This window comes from Mobula birostris, chromosome 24, assembly GCF_030028105.1.
Source record: "Mobula birostris isolate sMobBir1 chromosome 24, sMobBir1.hap1, whole genome shotgun sequence".
Taxonomy (NCBI): Eukaryota; Metazoa; Chordata; class Chondrichthyes; order Myliobatiformes; family Myliobatidae; genus Mobula; species Mobula birostris.
Window position 1 is genome coordinate 56,695,595 of NC_092393.1, and position 18,161 is coordinate 56,713,755.

General features: G+C 39.7%; 1 protein-coding gene across 1 annotated transcript in view; it reads right to left on the reverse strand.

The window, feature by feature from the left end:
* Positions 1-18,161, reverse strand: part of LOC140187055 (cytoplasmic phosphatidylinositol transfer protein 1-like) — a 319,781-nt gene that overhangs the window by 151,662 nt on the left and 149,958 nt on the right. The window contains exon 3 of the mRNA XM_072241968.1: positions 6,534-6,682. Within this exon, the coding sequence (XP_072098069.1) occupies positions 6,534-6,682 (149 nt within the window). The remainder of the gene's footprint in view (positions 1-6,533; positions 6,683-18,161) is intronic.

Here is an 18,161-nt window from a genome sequence, read left to right on the forward strand (position 1 = left end):
AGCATCTCCTTTGGTGTGTGCTCGCCTCTAGGCAACACAGGAATCAAGGACTTATTAGAAACATTAGAGCAATGTTTTATTATAATGTAAGAAGCAATATGGATATTCAAAGTTCCATTCAGGTACTCTACATAAAAGATGTTTGGACATATTTAAAGCATATGGTGGTGCATCAGGAATACTGTTCGAGACTATGCTAAAGGAAAACACAGGAGCTTTAATTAGCCCTACCCACAGTGTGGGGCAATGCATGCATTGTTTATTGAGTGGATCTCTATGGTATATGATCAATCACAATTAAGCATACTGAATGTATAATGTTTGCCAGTTGTGACCTATTAAAAGATCAATGCATCATTTAATTGATTGGAACCCAATCTTATTTCTGACAAGAAGAAAAGCAATCTGAATCTGTTGAATCAAGGAACTGGCATCTGGCAGATAGTCAAGGTTTAAAAAAAATGACTTGCTTCTTATGTAGGTTGGTTTTTAAAATGTTTGAAATAGCCATTCAGAAATCATCTTTCTTATGCAATATTTATGTCTATATTTAACTCCAGAAGGGTGCACCAAATATAATTCTGCAACAGGACATATGTTTGCTGAAATACTATTTTTAATGTTCATATTTGCCTTGCTTCTAGTGCTGTGCATAGGCATAAAATGCATCAATTGAAAATACAATTGATCATATGAAAGAGGTATATTTAGATGTATAGTTTCATGCACCAGTTATGCATTACACCAATCTTGTTTACTTTAACAAACAATATATTTCTTTGACTCAAGAAACACACACATAATGCTGGAGGAACTCAGCAGGCCATGCAGCATCTATAGAAAAGAGTACAGTTGACATTTCGGGCCAAGACCCTTCATCAGGACAGGGTTTGACTATTTAATGGAGATCTCTTGATTTTTGGACATAGAGGGAATTGAGGGATGGCACTAAGATAAAAGATTGTGTACTGATCTTTTACATCAGAAATAACATCCAAGTGAATGTTGAAAAGGTGATGGGGCTGAAGAGCCTTTTATTCATATTTCTTTATTATTCTCCACTTCAAGTTGAGTAGAGTTGTTCCAAGGTTAAGAGTCAAGACTTCACAAGAGAAGAAATACAGACTTCCCATCAAAAACCATTGTTGTAACTAGACTGCTATTACTCAAGAATTAGACCACAAGAGATAGGAGCAAAACTATGCCATCCAGCCCATTGAGTCTGCTCTGCCATTCCATCATGGCTGATCTAGTAACCCTCTCAACCCTATTCTCCTGCCATCTCCCCATAACTTCTGATGGGATTCCGGGATCATGTGTAGTGCAACTCCTCCTCACTCCCACCCCAACACAGCACTACACACACACACACACACACACACACACACACACACAGGACTGTTGTGTATTTAATATTTCAGTACTATGAGTAATATCGTAAATATATTGTTCAATTAATCACCCTTTGTTGTTTGCATAATGCATTGCAGATTACCTGTAAAAGTGCGGAAATGGCATATATCATCACGCCACCACATGATATGTGTACGCCTCACTTAAAGTGATAAAACAAATTAAGGCCCATTCTCTTGGGCTCCTTTCTTTTTATTGCAATTGTATTTTTCATGTTTCAAAGTTAAAAAACATAACATGGATTTCATGATTCCACAATTCTCCATCATTCTCTGTTGGTTCCCCAGACTCTCTAGTGGCTTGTTCCTTATTCGCCTGGCTGCCCAAACGCCAGTCCATGACATCCACAACCTGACAGCTGTCAATCAACCATCTGCAACCTTCCAATTCTCATTCCCCACTCTTTGCAATTTCCCTGCCACTAAAGGCAACACAGCAGCCTACTTCAGTTTCAAAGCCATGGCTGCAAGTAAAGTTCAATGGGGCACCAATAACCAAAATCTTTGCTGGTGCTTTCGAGTGCACTATATCTTTAGGCATACCATGTCACATCAGTCTTCTCTGTATAGCTTTCCTTGGTGAAGGATGACAGTATCATGAGCTATTCCCAGAATTGGGAAGACTGGAATTATCATTTTTAAAAGGACTGAAATGAAAAGCATCTTTATCTCGATTTAAAACTATTCTTATCAACGATTTTTGATTGAATTTATCACTTTGGGATGGGCCAAAACAATAGAAATTGCATGTCCTCCCACCTCATATATATTTACAAAATATACCAATCAGGATTGTAGTATGTTATGCCATTTAAGACCACAAGATATAGCAGCAGAATTAGGCTATTTGGGCCCTTGAGTCTACCCCGTCATTTCATCGTCGTCATTCCATTTTCCCTCTCAGCCCCAATCTCCTGCCTTCTTCCCGTATCCCTTTCATACCCTAACCAATCAAGAATCTATCAACGTCTGCCTTAAATACATGTAAAGACTTGACTTCCACATCCACCTGTGGCAATGAATTCCACAGCTTCACCACTCTAGCTAAATAAATTCCTCCTCATCTCTGTTCTGAAAGGCTGAGGCTATGTCCTCCGGTCCTGGACTCTCCCAGCATAGGAAACATCCTCTCCACATCCACTCTATTGAAGCCTTTCAGCATTTGATAGGTTTCAATTAGATCACCCTTCATTCTTCTGAATTCCAGTGAATACAAGCCCAGAGCCATCAAATGCCCTTTCTATGACAAGCCCCTCAATCCTGGAATCATTTCTGTGAACCTCCTTTGAGCCTTTCCAGTGTCAGCAAATCTTTTCTAAGAGGCCCAAAACTGCTCAATATACTCCAAGTGAGGCCTCATCAGTGCTTCATGAAACCACAACATTACATCCTTGCTTTTATACTCTAGTCCTCTTGAAATAAATGCAAACATCACATTTTCCTTCCTCACCACCAACTTAATCTGCAAATTAACCTTGAGGGAATCATGCATGAGGACTTCCAAGTCCCTCTGTGCTTCAGATTTTTGAATAGTCTATGCTTTTGTTTCTTCTATCAAAGTACGTGACCATACAACTCCTGACACTATATTCCACCTGCCACTTCTTTGCCCATTCTCCTATCCTAAGTCAATCTGATCTCTCTCTATTTCCTCAGAACAACTCACTCCTCCACCTACAGTCCCTATAAAAAGTATTCACCCCCTCCCAGAAGTTTTCATGTTTTATTGTTTTACAACATTGAATCACAGTGGTTTAATTTGGCTTTTTTTTACACTGATCAACAGAAAAGACTCGTGTCAAAGTGAACAAATTTCTACAAATTGGTCTAAATTTATTACAATTATTAAACAAAAAATAATTGATTACATAATTACTCACCCCCTTCTTGTCAGTATTTAGAAGTTGAACCTTTGGCAGCAATTACAGCCTCGAGTCTGTGTGGATAGGTCTCTATCAGTTTTGCACATCTGGACACTGCGATTTTCCCCCGTTCTTCTTTACAATACTTTTAAAGCTCCGTCAGATTGCATGGGGATTGTAAGTGAATAGCCTTTTTCAAGTCCAGCCACAAATTCTCAATTAGATTGAGGTCTGGACTCTGACTTGGCCACTCCAAGACATTGACCTTTTTATTTTAAGCCATTCCTGGGTAGCATTGACTTTATACTTCTGGTCATTGTAATGCTGGAAAATATATCTCAAGTTGCAGACTGCATCAGGTTTTCCTCCAGGATATCCTTGTATTTTGCTGTATTCATTTTACTCTGTACCTTCACAAGCCTTCTAGGGCCTGGTGCAGTGAAGTAGCCCCACAGCATGATGCAGCCACCACCATGCTTCATCGTAGGGACGATGTGTTTTTGATGATATGCAGAGTTTAGCTAACACCAAATATAGCGTTTAGTCTGATGGCCAAAAAAGATCAATTTTGGTTTAATCAGACCATAGAACCTTCTTCCAGCTGACTTCAGAGTCTCCCACATGCCTTCTGGCAAATTCTAACCAAGATTTCATGTGAGTTTTTTCAACAGTGGCTTTCTCTTTGCCAGTCTCCCATGACACTGCAACTGGTGAAGCACCCAGCTAACAGTTGTTGTATGCACAGTCTCTCCCATGTCAGCCACTGAAGCTTGTAACACCTCCAGAGTCATCATAAGTCTCTTGGTGGCCTCCCCTTCTTGCACTATCACTCAGTTTTTGAGGATGGCCAGCTCTAGGCAGATTTACAGCCGTGCCATATTCTTATTACTTCTTGATGGTTGACTTAATTGTACTCCAAGGGATATTCAGTGACTTGGAAATTTTCTTGTATCCATCTCCTGACTTGTGCTTTTCATCACCTTTTTGCAGAGTTGCTTGGAGTTATTTTTTGTCTTTAAGGTATAGTTTTTGCCTAGATACTGACTCACCAGCAGTTGGACCTTGAAGATACAGGTGTATTTTTACTACAATCAATTGAAATACCTTGATGGCACATGGGTGATCATTGAACTAATTATGTGACTTATAAAACCAATTGGCTGCACCATGTATGATTTGGTGTGTTATACTAAAGGGGGAGAATACTTACGCAATTAATTATTTTGTGTTTTATATTTGTAATTAATTTAGTTCACTTTGTAGAGATACCTTTTCACTTTGACACAAACGAGTCTTTTCTGTTGATCAGTGTGAAAAAAGCCAAATTAAATCCACTGTGATTCAATGTTGTAAAACAATAAAACACGGAAACTTCCAAGGGGGTGAATACCTTTTATAGGCACTGTATGTACATATCATCTGCAAACTTTGCAACAAAGCCATCAATTCAGTCATCCAAGTCATTCACATGTAACGTAAAAAGAAGTAGTCCCAATACAGACCCTTGTGGAACACTACTAGCTAACGGTAGCCAAGCAGAAAAGGCTCCTTTTATTCCCTCTCTTTGCCTCCTGCCAATCAGCCACTACTATATCTTCTGCCTCTCTCCCTTCTTGAAAAGTCGTGTGACATTTGCAATTCCAGAACCATTCCAGAATCCAGTGATTCTTGAAAGATCATTACTAATATCTCTTCAGTCATCTCTTTCAGAACTCTGGGGTTTAGACCATCTGGTCCAGATGACTTATCTACTTTCAGACCTTTCAGTTTCCCAAGAACTTTCTCCCTGTTAATGGCAACTTCACACACTGCTGAACCCTGATGCTCTCGAACTTCCAGAATACTGCTAGTGTCTTCCACTGTGAAGACTGATGCAAAATATTTATTTAGTTCATTCACCATTTCCTTGTCGCCCATTACTACCTTCCTAGCATCATTTTCCAGCAGTCTGATATCCACTCTTGCTTCTCTTTCACACTTCATGAAACTTTGGTATCCTCTTTAATATTATTGGCTAGCTTACTTTTGTATTCCATCTTTTTTTTCTTAATAACTTTTTTAGTTGCCTTCTGTTGGTTTTTAAAAGCTTCCCAATCCTCTAATTTCCCACTAATTTTTGCTCTATTATATGCCATCTCTTTGGCTTTTATGTTGGCTTTGACTTCCTTGTTAGCCACAGTTGTATCATATTGTCTTTAGAATACTTCTTCCCATTTGTGTTGTATATATCCTAAGTCTTCGGAATTGCTTCCAGAAATTCCAGCCACTTCCGCTCTGTTGTCATCCCTGCCAGTGTTCTTTACCAATTAATTCGGGCAACTGTTCTCTCATGCCATTACTGCATGGTAATACTGATACATCTGACTTTAGTTTCTCCTTCTCAAATTTCAGGGTGAATTCGATCATTTTATGATCAATTTCCCCCAAGGGTTCTTTTAACCTAAGCTCTCTAGCCAACTGCGGTTCATTACACAACACCCAATCCAGAAAAGCAGGTTCCCTAGTGGGCTCGACCAAAAGTTGGTCTTAAAAGCCATCTCATAGGCATTCTAGAAATTTCTTCTCTTGGGATCTAGCTCCAACCTGATTTTCCCAATCTACCTGCATATTGAAATCCCCCATGACAATTGTAACATTGCCCTTTGGGCATGCATTTTCTGTCTCCCATTGCAATTTGTAGTCCACATCCTTACTACTGTTTGGGGAGAAGGGGTCTGTATATAACTCCCATCAGGGTTTTTTACCTTTGCAGTTCTTTATTTCTACCCACAACAATTCAACACCTTCTGACTCTATGTCACCTCTTTCTCATTATTTGATTTCATTTTTTTAACCAACAGAGCCAAGCCACCCCCTCTGCCTACCTACAATGTGTATCCTAGGACATTAAGCCTCCATAGATGCTACATGACCCACTGAGTTCCACCAGCAGTTTGTTTGTTGGATTTGCCATCTCTTGTGGCTCTAAAAATCTGAGATCGTACCCAGTGCATGTGCTCAATGGTGTTCCCATCAATTCTCAGTTCTTATATTTTAATTTCTTACCAATATGTATATGAGTACTCATTTGAACTTCCATCCAAAATGGTTTCCATTTCAACAATAACTCAATGGAGTAGACAGCAGTGAGATAATTAGAAGACAATATTGTAAGTATTATTAAATGAACAATACCACAGCATTATGAATTATAGAATATAAATTGATATTAATCAGAACCAGCTAACATTTTAATTCACAGCATAAAAATCTGCTTTACCTGTTAAGGTAAACTCTCTTCTCTGTATATTGGCCCTTGCCATGAATAGGATCCTCATAAGGCTCGTTCTGCACCACCTCCACTCCCTCTCCTCTGTCACTTTGCTCATGGCTGTGTTTGCTTATCATGTATAGCTGTCCAATTCTGTACTGGAAATAAAGCAAAAAAACCGTTTATTCTACCCACAGAATAAATTATATTGGGAAATGGGATAAACTGTTAGCCAATCAAACAAAACTGCAGAGGGATAAATATGCAATTTTGATTTTATCACTAGCCATGAATCACCAACTATTGTCCACAGAAGACAACAACATCTAACTGAGGAATAAAGCAAGCACTAACCCACCATCATGAACAACAATCTGTGATTACATTGAACCTTTAATTCCAGTGAGAGAAATTCAGGAGCTTTCGTTAAAGGAGGGGTTAAAGGAGGGGTCAAAGGAACTGGGCCATGCACGTTACTGAATATTTTCCACCCAGTGATAGTTATAATTCCTGCTACCCACCACTTCCCTTCATTAGGTGTGTTAACTTCCTCTCTGCATTGGTTGTAGGTCAGATGTGACTTGGCAGACTTTAACACCGTGAATCAGCGAGTTGTTTTGTTTATCATTCCCCTCTTGCTGAAAGACACCTCTCTGTTCCTTTATTAGGGAAAGAGAGAGAGCCTGTGGTATGACAAATTGTTGGGTGAATGCTTAGTTTTTGTTGTACTGCAGATCATGGTCTTTCTTGGGAGCTTTGCTATTGCTTGCTTGGTGTGTTGAGGGTGCGAATGCTTATTTGCTGAAATAAGTGGGAAAGGAAATGGTCGTTGCTTTGCTACTGCTTGTGTGTGGTGGCCAATCAATCATGGCTGATTTTCTTTACCATTCAATCCCATTCTCCTGCCTTTATCCTATAACCTTTGACATACGTATTCATCGAAAACCTATCAACCTCTGCTTTAAATATACCAAAAATATACCAAATGACTTGTCCCTCACAGCCATTTGCAGCAATTAAATCCACAGATTCACCACCCTCTAGCTGAAGAAATTCCTTCTCATCTCTGTTCTAAAGGGATGTCCCTCTATCCTGAGGCTGTGCTCACTGGTCCTAGACTCCCCCACTATAGGAAATACGAGGGGTGATTGAAAAGTTCATGGCCTAATGTAGATGGAATCAATTTTATTTTTCCTACATTTACACATTTAGTCCAATGGTCGTGGAGCATACAGACCCTTCTTTGTATAAGTCGGCATCTTGGACCTCCAGAAAGTGGTCCACAGCAGGGGGTGATTGATAAGTTTGTGGCCTAAAGTAGAAGGAGATGAGGTATTAACTTCAAACTGTCTGCATAATCACTCAAAGAGTTGAACTGCAGGTGCATGTAACGAGAGCTGTATAACTCATTTCCTTCTGCTTCAGGCCACGAACTTATCAATCACCCTGCTGTGGACCACTTCTGGAGGTCCAAGACACCGACTTCTACAAAGAAGGGATCCGTATGCTCCATGACCACTGGACTAAGTGTGTAAATGTAAGAAAAATAAATGTGGTAGGTTTTCTAAAATTGACTCCTTCTACCTTAGGCCACGAATTTATCAATCACCCCTTGTATATATTGCTGGGGTGCCTAAGAATTTCGCACATTACTGTATTTGTCAATGTGGAGCGGAGAGTATGTTTGTAAATCTGGCAAGAGCAAAGGATGCTGGGAATGGCGAGCATGGAGTGCAGCAGGTAGAGTGCCGGACAGGTGACACAGAAGGAACGTTGGGTTAGGGGTGGCACAGGTGCAGACACATGAGCCCTGAGACACCAGGCAAGGTAATTTGATTCCAAAAGTCTTAGGCACCCTAACTAATAAGACTTTTGCATTGTACTGTACATTAACTCTTTCATTCCCAGGATCATTCCTGTGAACCTCTTCTGGACCCTCTCTAATGCCAGTACATCCTTTCTTAATCACAAGACAAGACAAAGGAGCAGAAGTAGGCCATTTGACCCATCGAGTCTGCTCCGCAGCTCCCCCATGAGCTAAACTATTCACCCATCTAGTTCCAATTTCCAGCTTTTTCCCCATATCCCTTGATACCCTGACTAATTAGATACCTGTCAATCTCCTCCTTAAACACCCTCGATGATCGGGCCTCCACAGCCATATGTGGCAACGAATTCCACAAATCCACGTCCCTCTGGCTAAAAAAAATTCTCCTCAAATCTGTTTTAACAGGGTACCCTCTAATTCTAAGACTATGGCCTCTTGTCCTGGACTCACTCACCAAGGGAAACAACCTTTCCACATCTACTCTGTCCAACCCTTTCAACATTCAAAACATTTCTATGAGATCCCCTCTCATTCTTCTATACTCTAATGAATACAATCCAAGAGCCGACAGACACTCCTCATATGTTAGCCCCTGCATTCCAGGAATCATCCTCGTAAATCTTCTCTGAACTCTCTCCAACATCAGTATATCCTTTCTCAGATAGGGGGCCCAAAACTGCACACAGTATTCCAAATGAGGTCTCACTAATGCCCCATAGAGCCTTATCAACACCTCCTTACTCTTATACACTATTCCTCTTGAAATGAATGCCAACATAGCATTCACTTTCCTTACCGCCAATCCAGCTTGGTGGTTAACCTTTAGGGTATCCTGCACGAGGATCCCCAAGTCCCTTTGCACTTCCGATTTTTGAATTTTCTCCCCATCTAAATAATAATCTGCCCGATTATTTCTTCTTCCAAAATGTACAACCGTGCATTTGTCAACGTTGTATCTCATCTGCCATTTCTTTGCCCACTCTCCTAAACTGACTAAGTCTCTCTGCAACCTTTCCATTTCTTCAACATTTCCTGCTCCTCCACCTATCTTGGTGTCATCCGCAAACTTGGCCACAAAACCATTTAATCCATAATCCAAATCATCGATATACATCGTAAAAAGAAGCGGCCCCAACACCGACCCCTGCGGAACACCACTAGTAACCGGCAACCAATCAGAATAGGATCCCTTTATTCCCACCCTTTGTTTTCTGCCTATCAGCCAATGCTCCACCTATTTCAATATCTTTCCTATAATTCCATGGGCTCTCATCTGATTAAGCAGCCTCATATGCGGCACCTTATCGAAGGCCTTTTGAAAATCCAAATACACAACATCCACAGCCTCTCCCTTGTTAATCAAGAGAAAATCTGCAGATGCTGGAAATCCAAGCAACACTCACAAAGTGCTGGAGGAACTCGGCGGGCCAGGCAGCATCTATGGAAAAGAGTATAGCTGACATTTCAGGCCGAGACCCTTCATCCTTTCTTAGACATAGGGCCCAAACTACTCACACGAATAATACGTATAATCATGTGATTGGCCCACACATCACATTGCTAACATGCCTGGTGACTAAAACCCATATTCGGACATGAAAATAACTTTGACAGGCCTGAATCAAAGTATAATTTTAGTCCATGTTTTTATGTGAGGATGAAATTCTCTCAGAGGTTACAATCATACCCAATGCCTTTGAATACAAATTAGTACAGTACATGCATTTATCTTTGCACGTTTTGGTTCTTTTACTATTGATATCGTGGTTTTATTCACCTTTTACCAAAATCAGTGAGGGTTCTTTTGATAATGGTAAATAAGATGTGATGAACTTCGGAATGTGAACAGATGAGCAAAGCCAAATGCTGACATGATGGCAAACAAGACCTTGGCATGAGGTATTGCTAAGGCTGGCAAGCCAGGAACAATAGGCCCCATGTAACAAGGCAATGAGAAGGCAAATGACACAGGATGGATGTGTATAATATCAAGAGTATTTCTCATTTACCAAGGTATTTTGTAGAAAAATGCAAAGTAATTGCAACCACTGTTCCTAATTTTACAGAGTTCCCTTAATCTTTTCTCAGAAATCAAATGTAAACTTCTTGGTGTTTTCTTTGATATATGATATTTTAAATTCTGCCAAACACTATATCATAGAGTTCTTTCATCATCCAAAAGACCTTTAGCTTACCAGTAAAGAATTTGTGCTCTGTTGTGCTTCTGCCAAGACCCTGTTGAAGCAGTAAAGCCCCAAAACTCTGAAATCAAAGCTAAGCTTTCATGCTAAAACTGTTTTTGTACATTTAAGAATTTCCAAGGAAAAAAAGTTGGAGATAAAAGCTTGGGTACAACAAGAATCCTCTCAGACACAAGGATCTGTCAGTGAAAGTAGGGGTTTTATGATTTTGTCAATAAGGCAATAAACTTTCCCTCATCCTAAAATCACAATCACAAAATTGTCTATCCAGTTGACAGTGCTCTTGATGTAAAACTATAAAACAATGCATGAAGAAAATGTGTAAAGACCACATTTAGACATTAACTACATTAGCATTTTCAAATATTTCACAGGTACAACTGGAGAGGTTTTCAAGCTAAATTTCATATTGTAGATTTAAAATACTGCATATGATTCCTAAACAATGACAGAAAACATAGAAAACCTTTTGGAAATGCTGGAGAACTATGCAAATTGGTAATATTATTTATTGTTACTACTTTCACATGTACTGAGGTAGTGAATATTTTTTTCACAGGGCTGTGGAGCTGATAAAAGAAACACCACATCAATAGTCCAGAAAATCTGCCATTCTGGCATCACCAAGATGCTAGATTAATAGAGGTTTATTGCACTTGTTTTGAGCAAGTATGCAAGCAATAATACAAAATATCAGTGATCATTTGAAAGGGGTGGATTCAATTTCTTTTTCAATTTTTTTTTTCAAATTCAGCATTTAAAGGGATTGACTTACATTTTCTTGGCAAAGCTCTCATACAGGCATTATTGATTCCAAGCTTTATAAAATGGCATTAATCACAATATGATTTATTAATAATGATAAAAATAAGCATTAATAATTTGGTTAATGGCATTACAGTAGTTAATGTTATATTTGGTCAGAAAATCCATGAACTATAAATAATGAAAAACTCATGTCAAGGCAAGTAATTATTGTTTTATAATTTAAAAAAAACAAATTTTAAAACCATTCTTTCTCACCTACTATGCAATTAGCTAACCTGCAAATATTTATTTTTTGGTGTATGATAGGAGGTTAACTGTAATGATAAAAAAGATTATAAATTGCAATAGTCAAGTATTCCTTTCTTTACATTCTTGTAATTCTGCCGAAAATACTTTGAAAACTTTCTCAGTGGAGTGAGGTTTGTGAATCCAAGGTTTATGAGGCAGATGCTCATTTACAGACACAATATAAAAAGAATTTCAACAGGTTTGCAGACATAGCATCTGGAAGAAGTCACTGACCTGACGAAGGGTCTCGGCCTGAAACGTCGACTGCACCTCTTCCTACAGATGCTGCCTGGCCTGCTGCGTTCACCAGCAACTTTGATGTGTGTTGCTTGAATTTCCAGCATCTGCAGAATTCCTGTTGTTTGACCTTCCTTTGTGTTGTGTATGTGGCCTGGTTACATGACAATGCTACTAATAAAAACGCTGGAGATGGGAGCTAAGGTTCATGGTTCTTTACTGGCAGAAACTAAACTTAGCACACACGTACAGATCAATATGCACCTAATAGCGCATTCATCGACGTGTTACCAAAACATAAGTAGTCCCTTATTATATTGTAGGCTATACGGTACACTTTGTAAAGGTCTTTCTGCCATTATTCATCCTATCCTAGGCAAAAGAGCAAGTCAGAATGCTAAGTTTTAGACTTCCATCTAATCATAGGCCAATTTACAATAACCAATTAACTTTCCAACTGGTAAGTCTTAGGACTGTGGGAGGAAACTGGACCACCCGGAGGCAAACCACACAGTCTTAGGGAGAATGTACAAACTTCTTACTGATGGTTCTAGAATTGAACTTCAAACACCAAAGCCCTAAGCTGCAATAGCGTCGTGCTGACTGCTATGGCACCGTGGCACTACAAGGATTTCCAGTTTCTCTTTAATGTCTTGTTCATGTTATTAAACCTTTCAATTTTTTTTGGAGGGGTTGACAGAGTTGATGCAGGGATGGTCCTACAGTTGGCTGGGGTGTCTAGGATCGGGGGTCACCACCTCAAAATAAGGGAAAAGCCACCCAGAACTGAAATAGAACACATTTCTTTTCCCCTAGAGAGCAGCGAATCTTTGGAAATTGCTGAGTATATTCAAAACAAATATCATAGATTCAAATTAAGGGGATCAAGGGATTTGGAATTAATACAGAAAAGTGATACCAAGGTAAAAGACTAGCTGTAATCTTAATGAATAGGGAAGTAGACACAAATGATTGGATGGCCTTATCATGCTCCTATTTCTAATGTTCTGATTATGCTTTTTTTTTATAAGCCATTATAAAAATCACATGGACTCATTGTTACTGGGTCAAAAGGTCACAGTTAATACACAATTCTGAGATCTATTACTAAATTATAATATTCCTGCTGGATGTGTGTCCATAAAGTCCAATAATGTTAAAGGACAGAGACAGGTTATTCATTCTATCATTCCTGCTGTCATCCATTTTCTAACATCACCTGGTCTAATGTCAAATCCCTTTCAGGTTACCTTCTAAGATAACTGTTGGCCAATAAGAGTTGTGTAAAGTGGAACACGGGCTATTGAAAGAATTGTATACAAATAATTTGGAAGAACTCCATGCAGAGCAGTTGGGTACAGGAAATATAAAATCAGTGGCAGTAAAATTGATAATTAGAATTTATTTAAAATAGTGAGAAATTGGGAAGTGTTGGCATTCAGAACCTGGGTGCCCTTGCATATGAATTGCTGAAGGTCAATGTGTAGGGACAGAATTAGGAAGAGAATTGGTACATTAGCATTTATTGAAGTGGATGTCTTGCTCCAAGTATGTTGAGTCCTGGTGGGATCACATGTGTTCAGATCTCACCTCCACACTGAAGGAATCATGTATTTGCAATAGAGGGAGTGCAACAAATGCTCAACAAATTGATTCCAGGGATGGGAAAAGTAACTAATGAAGGGAGAATGAACAGACATGGCCTAAACTTTCTTTGGTTTAGAAGAATGATTGAAGCGTCTTGTCTTGACAAAGATTGATCAAGCAGGAATAATGCCTCTGCTGATTGACAACATACACTGAAGTAGGCAATGGCCATTCACTGAAACTTCTTCACCAGAAATAGAGAATTATTGAATTCACTATCAAGATGGCTCTGCAAGTCAGTCAATTGGTATGATCAAGAGACAAAACTAGCAGATTTTATGATATTATGGGAAACAAGGTGAAGGAAAGTGGCACTGAGGTAAATGATGACCCAAGATTTTATTGACTAATAGAGCAAGATAGTAGGACCACCTGGACAATTCCTGCTTCTGTTTCTATGTTTAGTGATGATAGGTTATGCTAATTTGCCTGACACCAACAGAAGACCTCATCAGTGGATACAATATGGCAAGGTTGTAGAATGTAACCTCCTGAAATATAGCTCCAGGAAAGGAAGCAACAAGATCATCGCAGATTACTGTGAAAAAGAACTTACTCATTTTAAATGATAAATATTTAATATGATTTGGAAGCTTCGGGGGTGGGGGGAGATGGGACGGTGTACAATATCACATTAGATGAAGTATGTGGCAGAGATTTGCTAAAGAAATTGTATCAGATAATTGTCTATGGTCTTGATCATTTCAGTGTGAATAATTCATAAAGAACAATGGAATAGAATATCAATTTACTTCCTTTTACTATCCAGCTTCAAAAGGGGAGCAGAAAGGTCAGCTCAAACAAAATGGAGACATTAAATAAAACAATTTATTGCAGATTAATCAAATAATAGCATGAAACATCCATGTTTTTCTTTAGCTGCAAAACAATACTGTATTTCGGAATAAGATTTACTCCCTGTGAAATATAAATAAAAAACTTGGGAGAAAATGAAGAGAGGACTTTAGGTTAGTGCAAATAAACAGGAATAATCTCATGCTGTCACCAGGAGTGTGTGTAAACCCCATACATACAGACAGTTGCCAAGGTCAGGACTGAACCCAGGACTCTGTGAGGCAGTAACTCTACTACCTGCGCCGCTATGTTGCCACAAGTTCTTGTTCAATTTTAAAGGTCTCCTCAAAACCTAGTTTTAAAAAAATTCCTTTGAAGTTGTATTTTTTATATTTCTCGAGTAGCAATTTCTACATTTAAAAGTACTTCACAATTTTTTTCACAATTTTAGACCAAAAAGTTGTCATATGAGGAATTATGAATATCTGTGTGGATGGGTGCCATGGAAACAAAATGTTAGAATGCTGAACTGCGGTTTACTGAGACTGTGCATATACAAGCCTTCTCTTGTCGTTCCTTTATAGTTTAAAATGATTATAGGACTGTTTGAAAGCAGAAAATACTAGATATGCTTTAAGGTAACACACTTAAAATTCTGGAGGAAATCAGCAGGTCAGGCAGCAACTATGAAAATGAATAAACAGCTGACATTTTGGGCCGAGATTTGGGGGGGGGGGGCACAGGGATGTCAGAGGTTATACTTTTTTTTACTCACATAGAGTGGTTGGTGTATGTAACGTGCTGTCAGGAATGGTAGTAGAAGCGATACATTAGGGCCATTAAGAGACTCTTAGATAGGCATATGGATGAAAGAAAAATGGAGGGCTATGTGGGAGGGAAGATTGTTTGACTGATTTTAGGTACGTTAGATTGATCTCGGAGTAGGTTAAAAGGTTGGCATAACATGGTAGCTCAATCTCCTGTACTATTCTATGCTCTACATCCAAAGAAACATTTGGTCAGCTGGAAAAGGCTTGTCCTGTCAATCATTTAACATTCTATACACTTTGGAGGTTGTTTTAGCAGCAGTGAGTCCTGAGAGGCCCATTCACGTATCCCAGAGTCAACAGAGTATTAAAGAGAGCTAAACAGAAGCAATCAGAACCTGGCTGGGAAGTGCCACCTCAGTGCTGCAGGAGTGCTTTGAAAGCATGTACTGGAGTATATTTAGGGAGGCTACCTCTGAGCATCACATCAACATTGATGAATATACAGATTGATTACCCTGATTAAACACCACACTGCTAGGGCAAACCGGAAACCATGGCTGTCTGCAGAGGTTCATGCACTGCTTTGGGATCAGGACGTTGCTTCAGATTGGGGGACAAATTGACTCTTAGGTCAGCAAAAAATGCACTCTCCCATGCCATCAGGAAGGTTAAGTGTGATAATGCACAGAAAACCCACAGACACTTTGTAATACCAGGAACATGCGCTGCATGTGGCAAGGTATACAAACCATATCCGATTACAAGTCCACCCTGCGCGACAATGACAGCAATGCCCCCCTTCCTGATAGGCTGAATGCATTCTATGAATGATTTGACCAATTGAATGATATGACATTGAGGAAAGAACCACCCCCCCCCCCCCCCCCGCCACCTCTTCCTGAAGAACAGGCACACCGTCTGGCTGCAACCAAGATGAGGAGTACCCAAATCAGAGTAAACCTATACAAAGCTGCAAGACCAGACAACATAGCTGGTCAGGTACTGAAGGACTGTGCAACCAGGCTAACTAAGATCTTAACAGACATCTTTAATATATTTCTGAAACAGTCCACTGTTCTTGTAGGCTTCAAGGCAGCTACCATCATTCTAGGGCCCAAGTGGCACTGACTTCAACAACAATGAAGTGCATGGAGCGCCTGGTAATGGATCATATAAAATGCCACCTTCCAGCTACATTGGGCCCTTTCTAGTTGGCCTACTGCTCAAACTGATCCACTGATGATGCCATAGCCACGGCCTGCCACTCTGTCCTGTCCCACCGAGAAAACGATGTCTTGTACGCCAGGGTGTTGTTTATCAACCAGCTCAACATTTAATGCAATCATCCCTCAGAGGCTGGTGGGTAAACTGTCCTCATTGAGACTCAATACTCCTCTCTGTAACCAGATCTTCGACTTGTTAATTGAAATACCCCAGTCAGTCTGAATTGGCAACAATATCTTAAGTTCCATCACGCTGAGCACTGATGTCCCCCAGGTTGTGTGGTCAGGCTGCTGCTGTTCACGCTGCTGACACATGACTGCACTGCCAAATCCAGTTCAAACTGCATCATCAAGTTCACTGATGATACAATGATGGTTGGCCTCATCAGCAACAATGATGAGCCAGCATACAGTGAGTGGGCAAAGAGGCTTATCAAGTGGTGCGAGAATAACAACCTGAGTCTCAATATGGACAAGATAAAAGAAATGATTGTGGACTTCAGAAAGACACAGGTCGACCACTGTCCATTGCAAATCAATGGCTCAGCCGTGGAGAGAGTGAAGAGCACTAAGTTCCTTGTTGCACACATAACAGACAATCTAACCTGGACCCACACAACTCCTCACTAGTCAAGAAAGCACAGCAATGTCTACACTTTCTGAGGAGGTTGAGGCATGCAAGGCTCCCCACCCTCACTATAACACCTTTCTACAGGACCACCATCAAAAGTTTCCTGCCTGGCTGCCTCATTGTGTGGCATAGAAGCTGCAAAGCATCGGACTGCAGAGGATAGTAAAAGCCACCTAGAGGGTCAATGGAGTTTCCTTCCCCTCTATTTGTGACATTTACCAGGGGCATTGCAGACATAGGGCTCAAGGCATTGTTGAGGATCCCTACCACCTACCCCAGAATCTCCTTGACCTACTACTGTCAGGAAGAAGGTAAGAAACATCAGAACTAGGAATACCAAACTAGGTAGCAGTTTCTTCCATTAGGCTGCCACAACTGAGGTCTCATCATGAGGACAGTGAGCTGTTTATTGTACTGTTTACTTGTGCTGCACTTTACTACATGTATTTTGAATTATATTTGATTAACTTATTTATAGTATAATATCTTGGTTTATGTGCTGTGTGTGATACATGTTGTGTAGGTGCACCGTGATCTGGAGGAAGGTTGTTTCATTTGATTGTCAAATTAACAGCTCAGTCTATGTCCACAAGTAAAGAGCTCATGGTATTGGAGGAAGGCTGCTAACATAGACTGAAAATCGTTATCACACAGAAAACAAAGTTGGAATAAACGGATTTTTTTTTCTCCCGGATTAGATGGATGTAATTGGTGGAGACTAGTTTGTCTCAGTTATTTACTATTTATATTAAAACCTGAAAGAAGGAGACAAAATGTAATGTATTGAAATTTGTCAATGACAGGGAAGTGGGTAAAAGAGCAAATTATAATGAGGATGTTGTGACTCTACAATGGGATATATATTGAATGAATGGGTGAAAACTTTGCAAATGGAATTTGCTGTCAGAGAGTGTGAGGTCATGAATTTCAGTACCAGGAATCAAAGGGCAGATTATTATCTAAATGGAAAAAGATTGCTGATCATTGAAGTACAGGGGGATCTTGGTGTTCATGTACATGAATCACAAGAAGTTAGCAGGCCAATGGAGAAAAATGAAAATAGGCTAGAAGGCATTTTAACCTTTATTGCAAAGATAAATATGAAGTTTTGTTCCAATTGTATGGGTATTTTTGAGGTCACCCCTGGAATATTGCACACACAGATTTGGTCTCCTTATTTAAGAAAGGATGTAGTAACATTGGAGGCAGTCCAAAGAGCTTCACCAGGTCATCTTCTGGGATGAGAGCA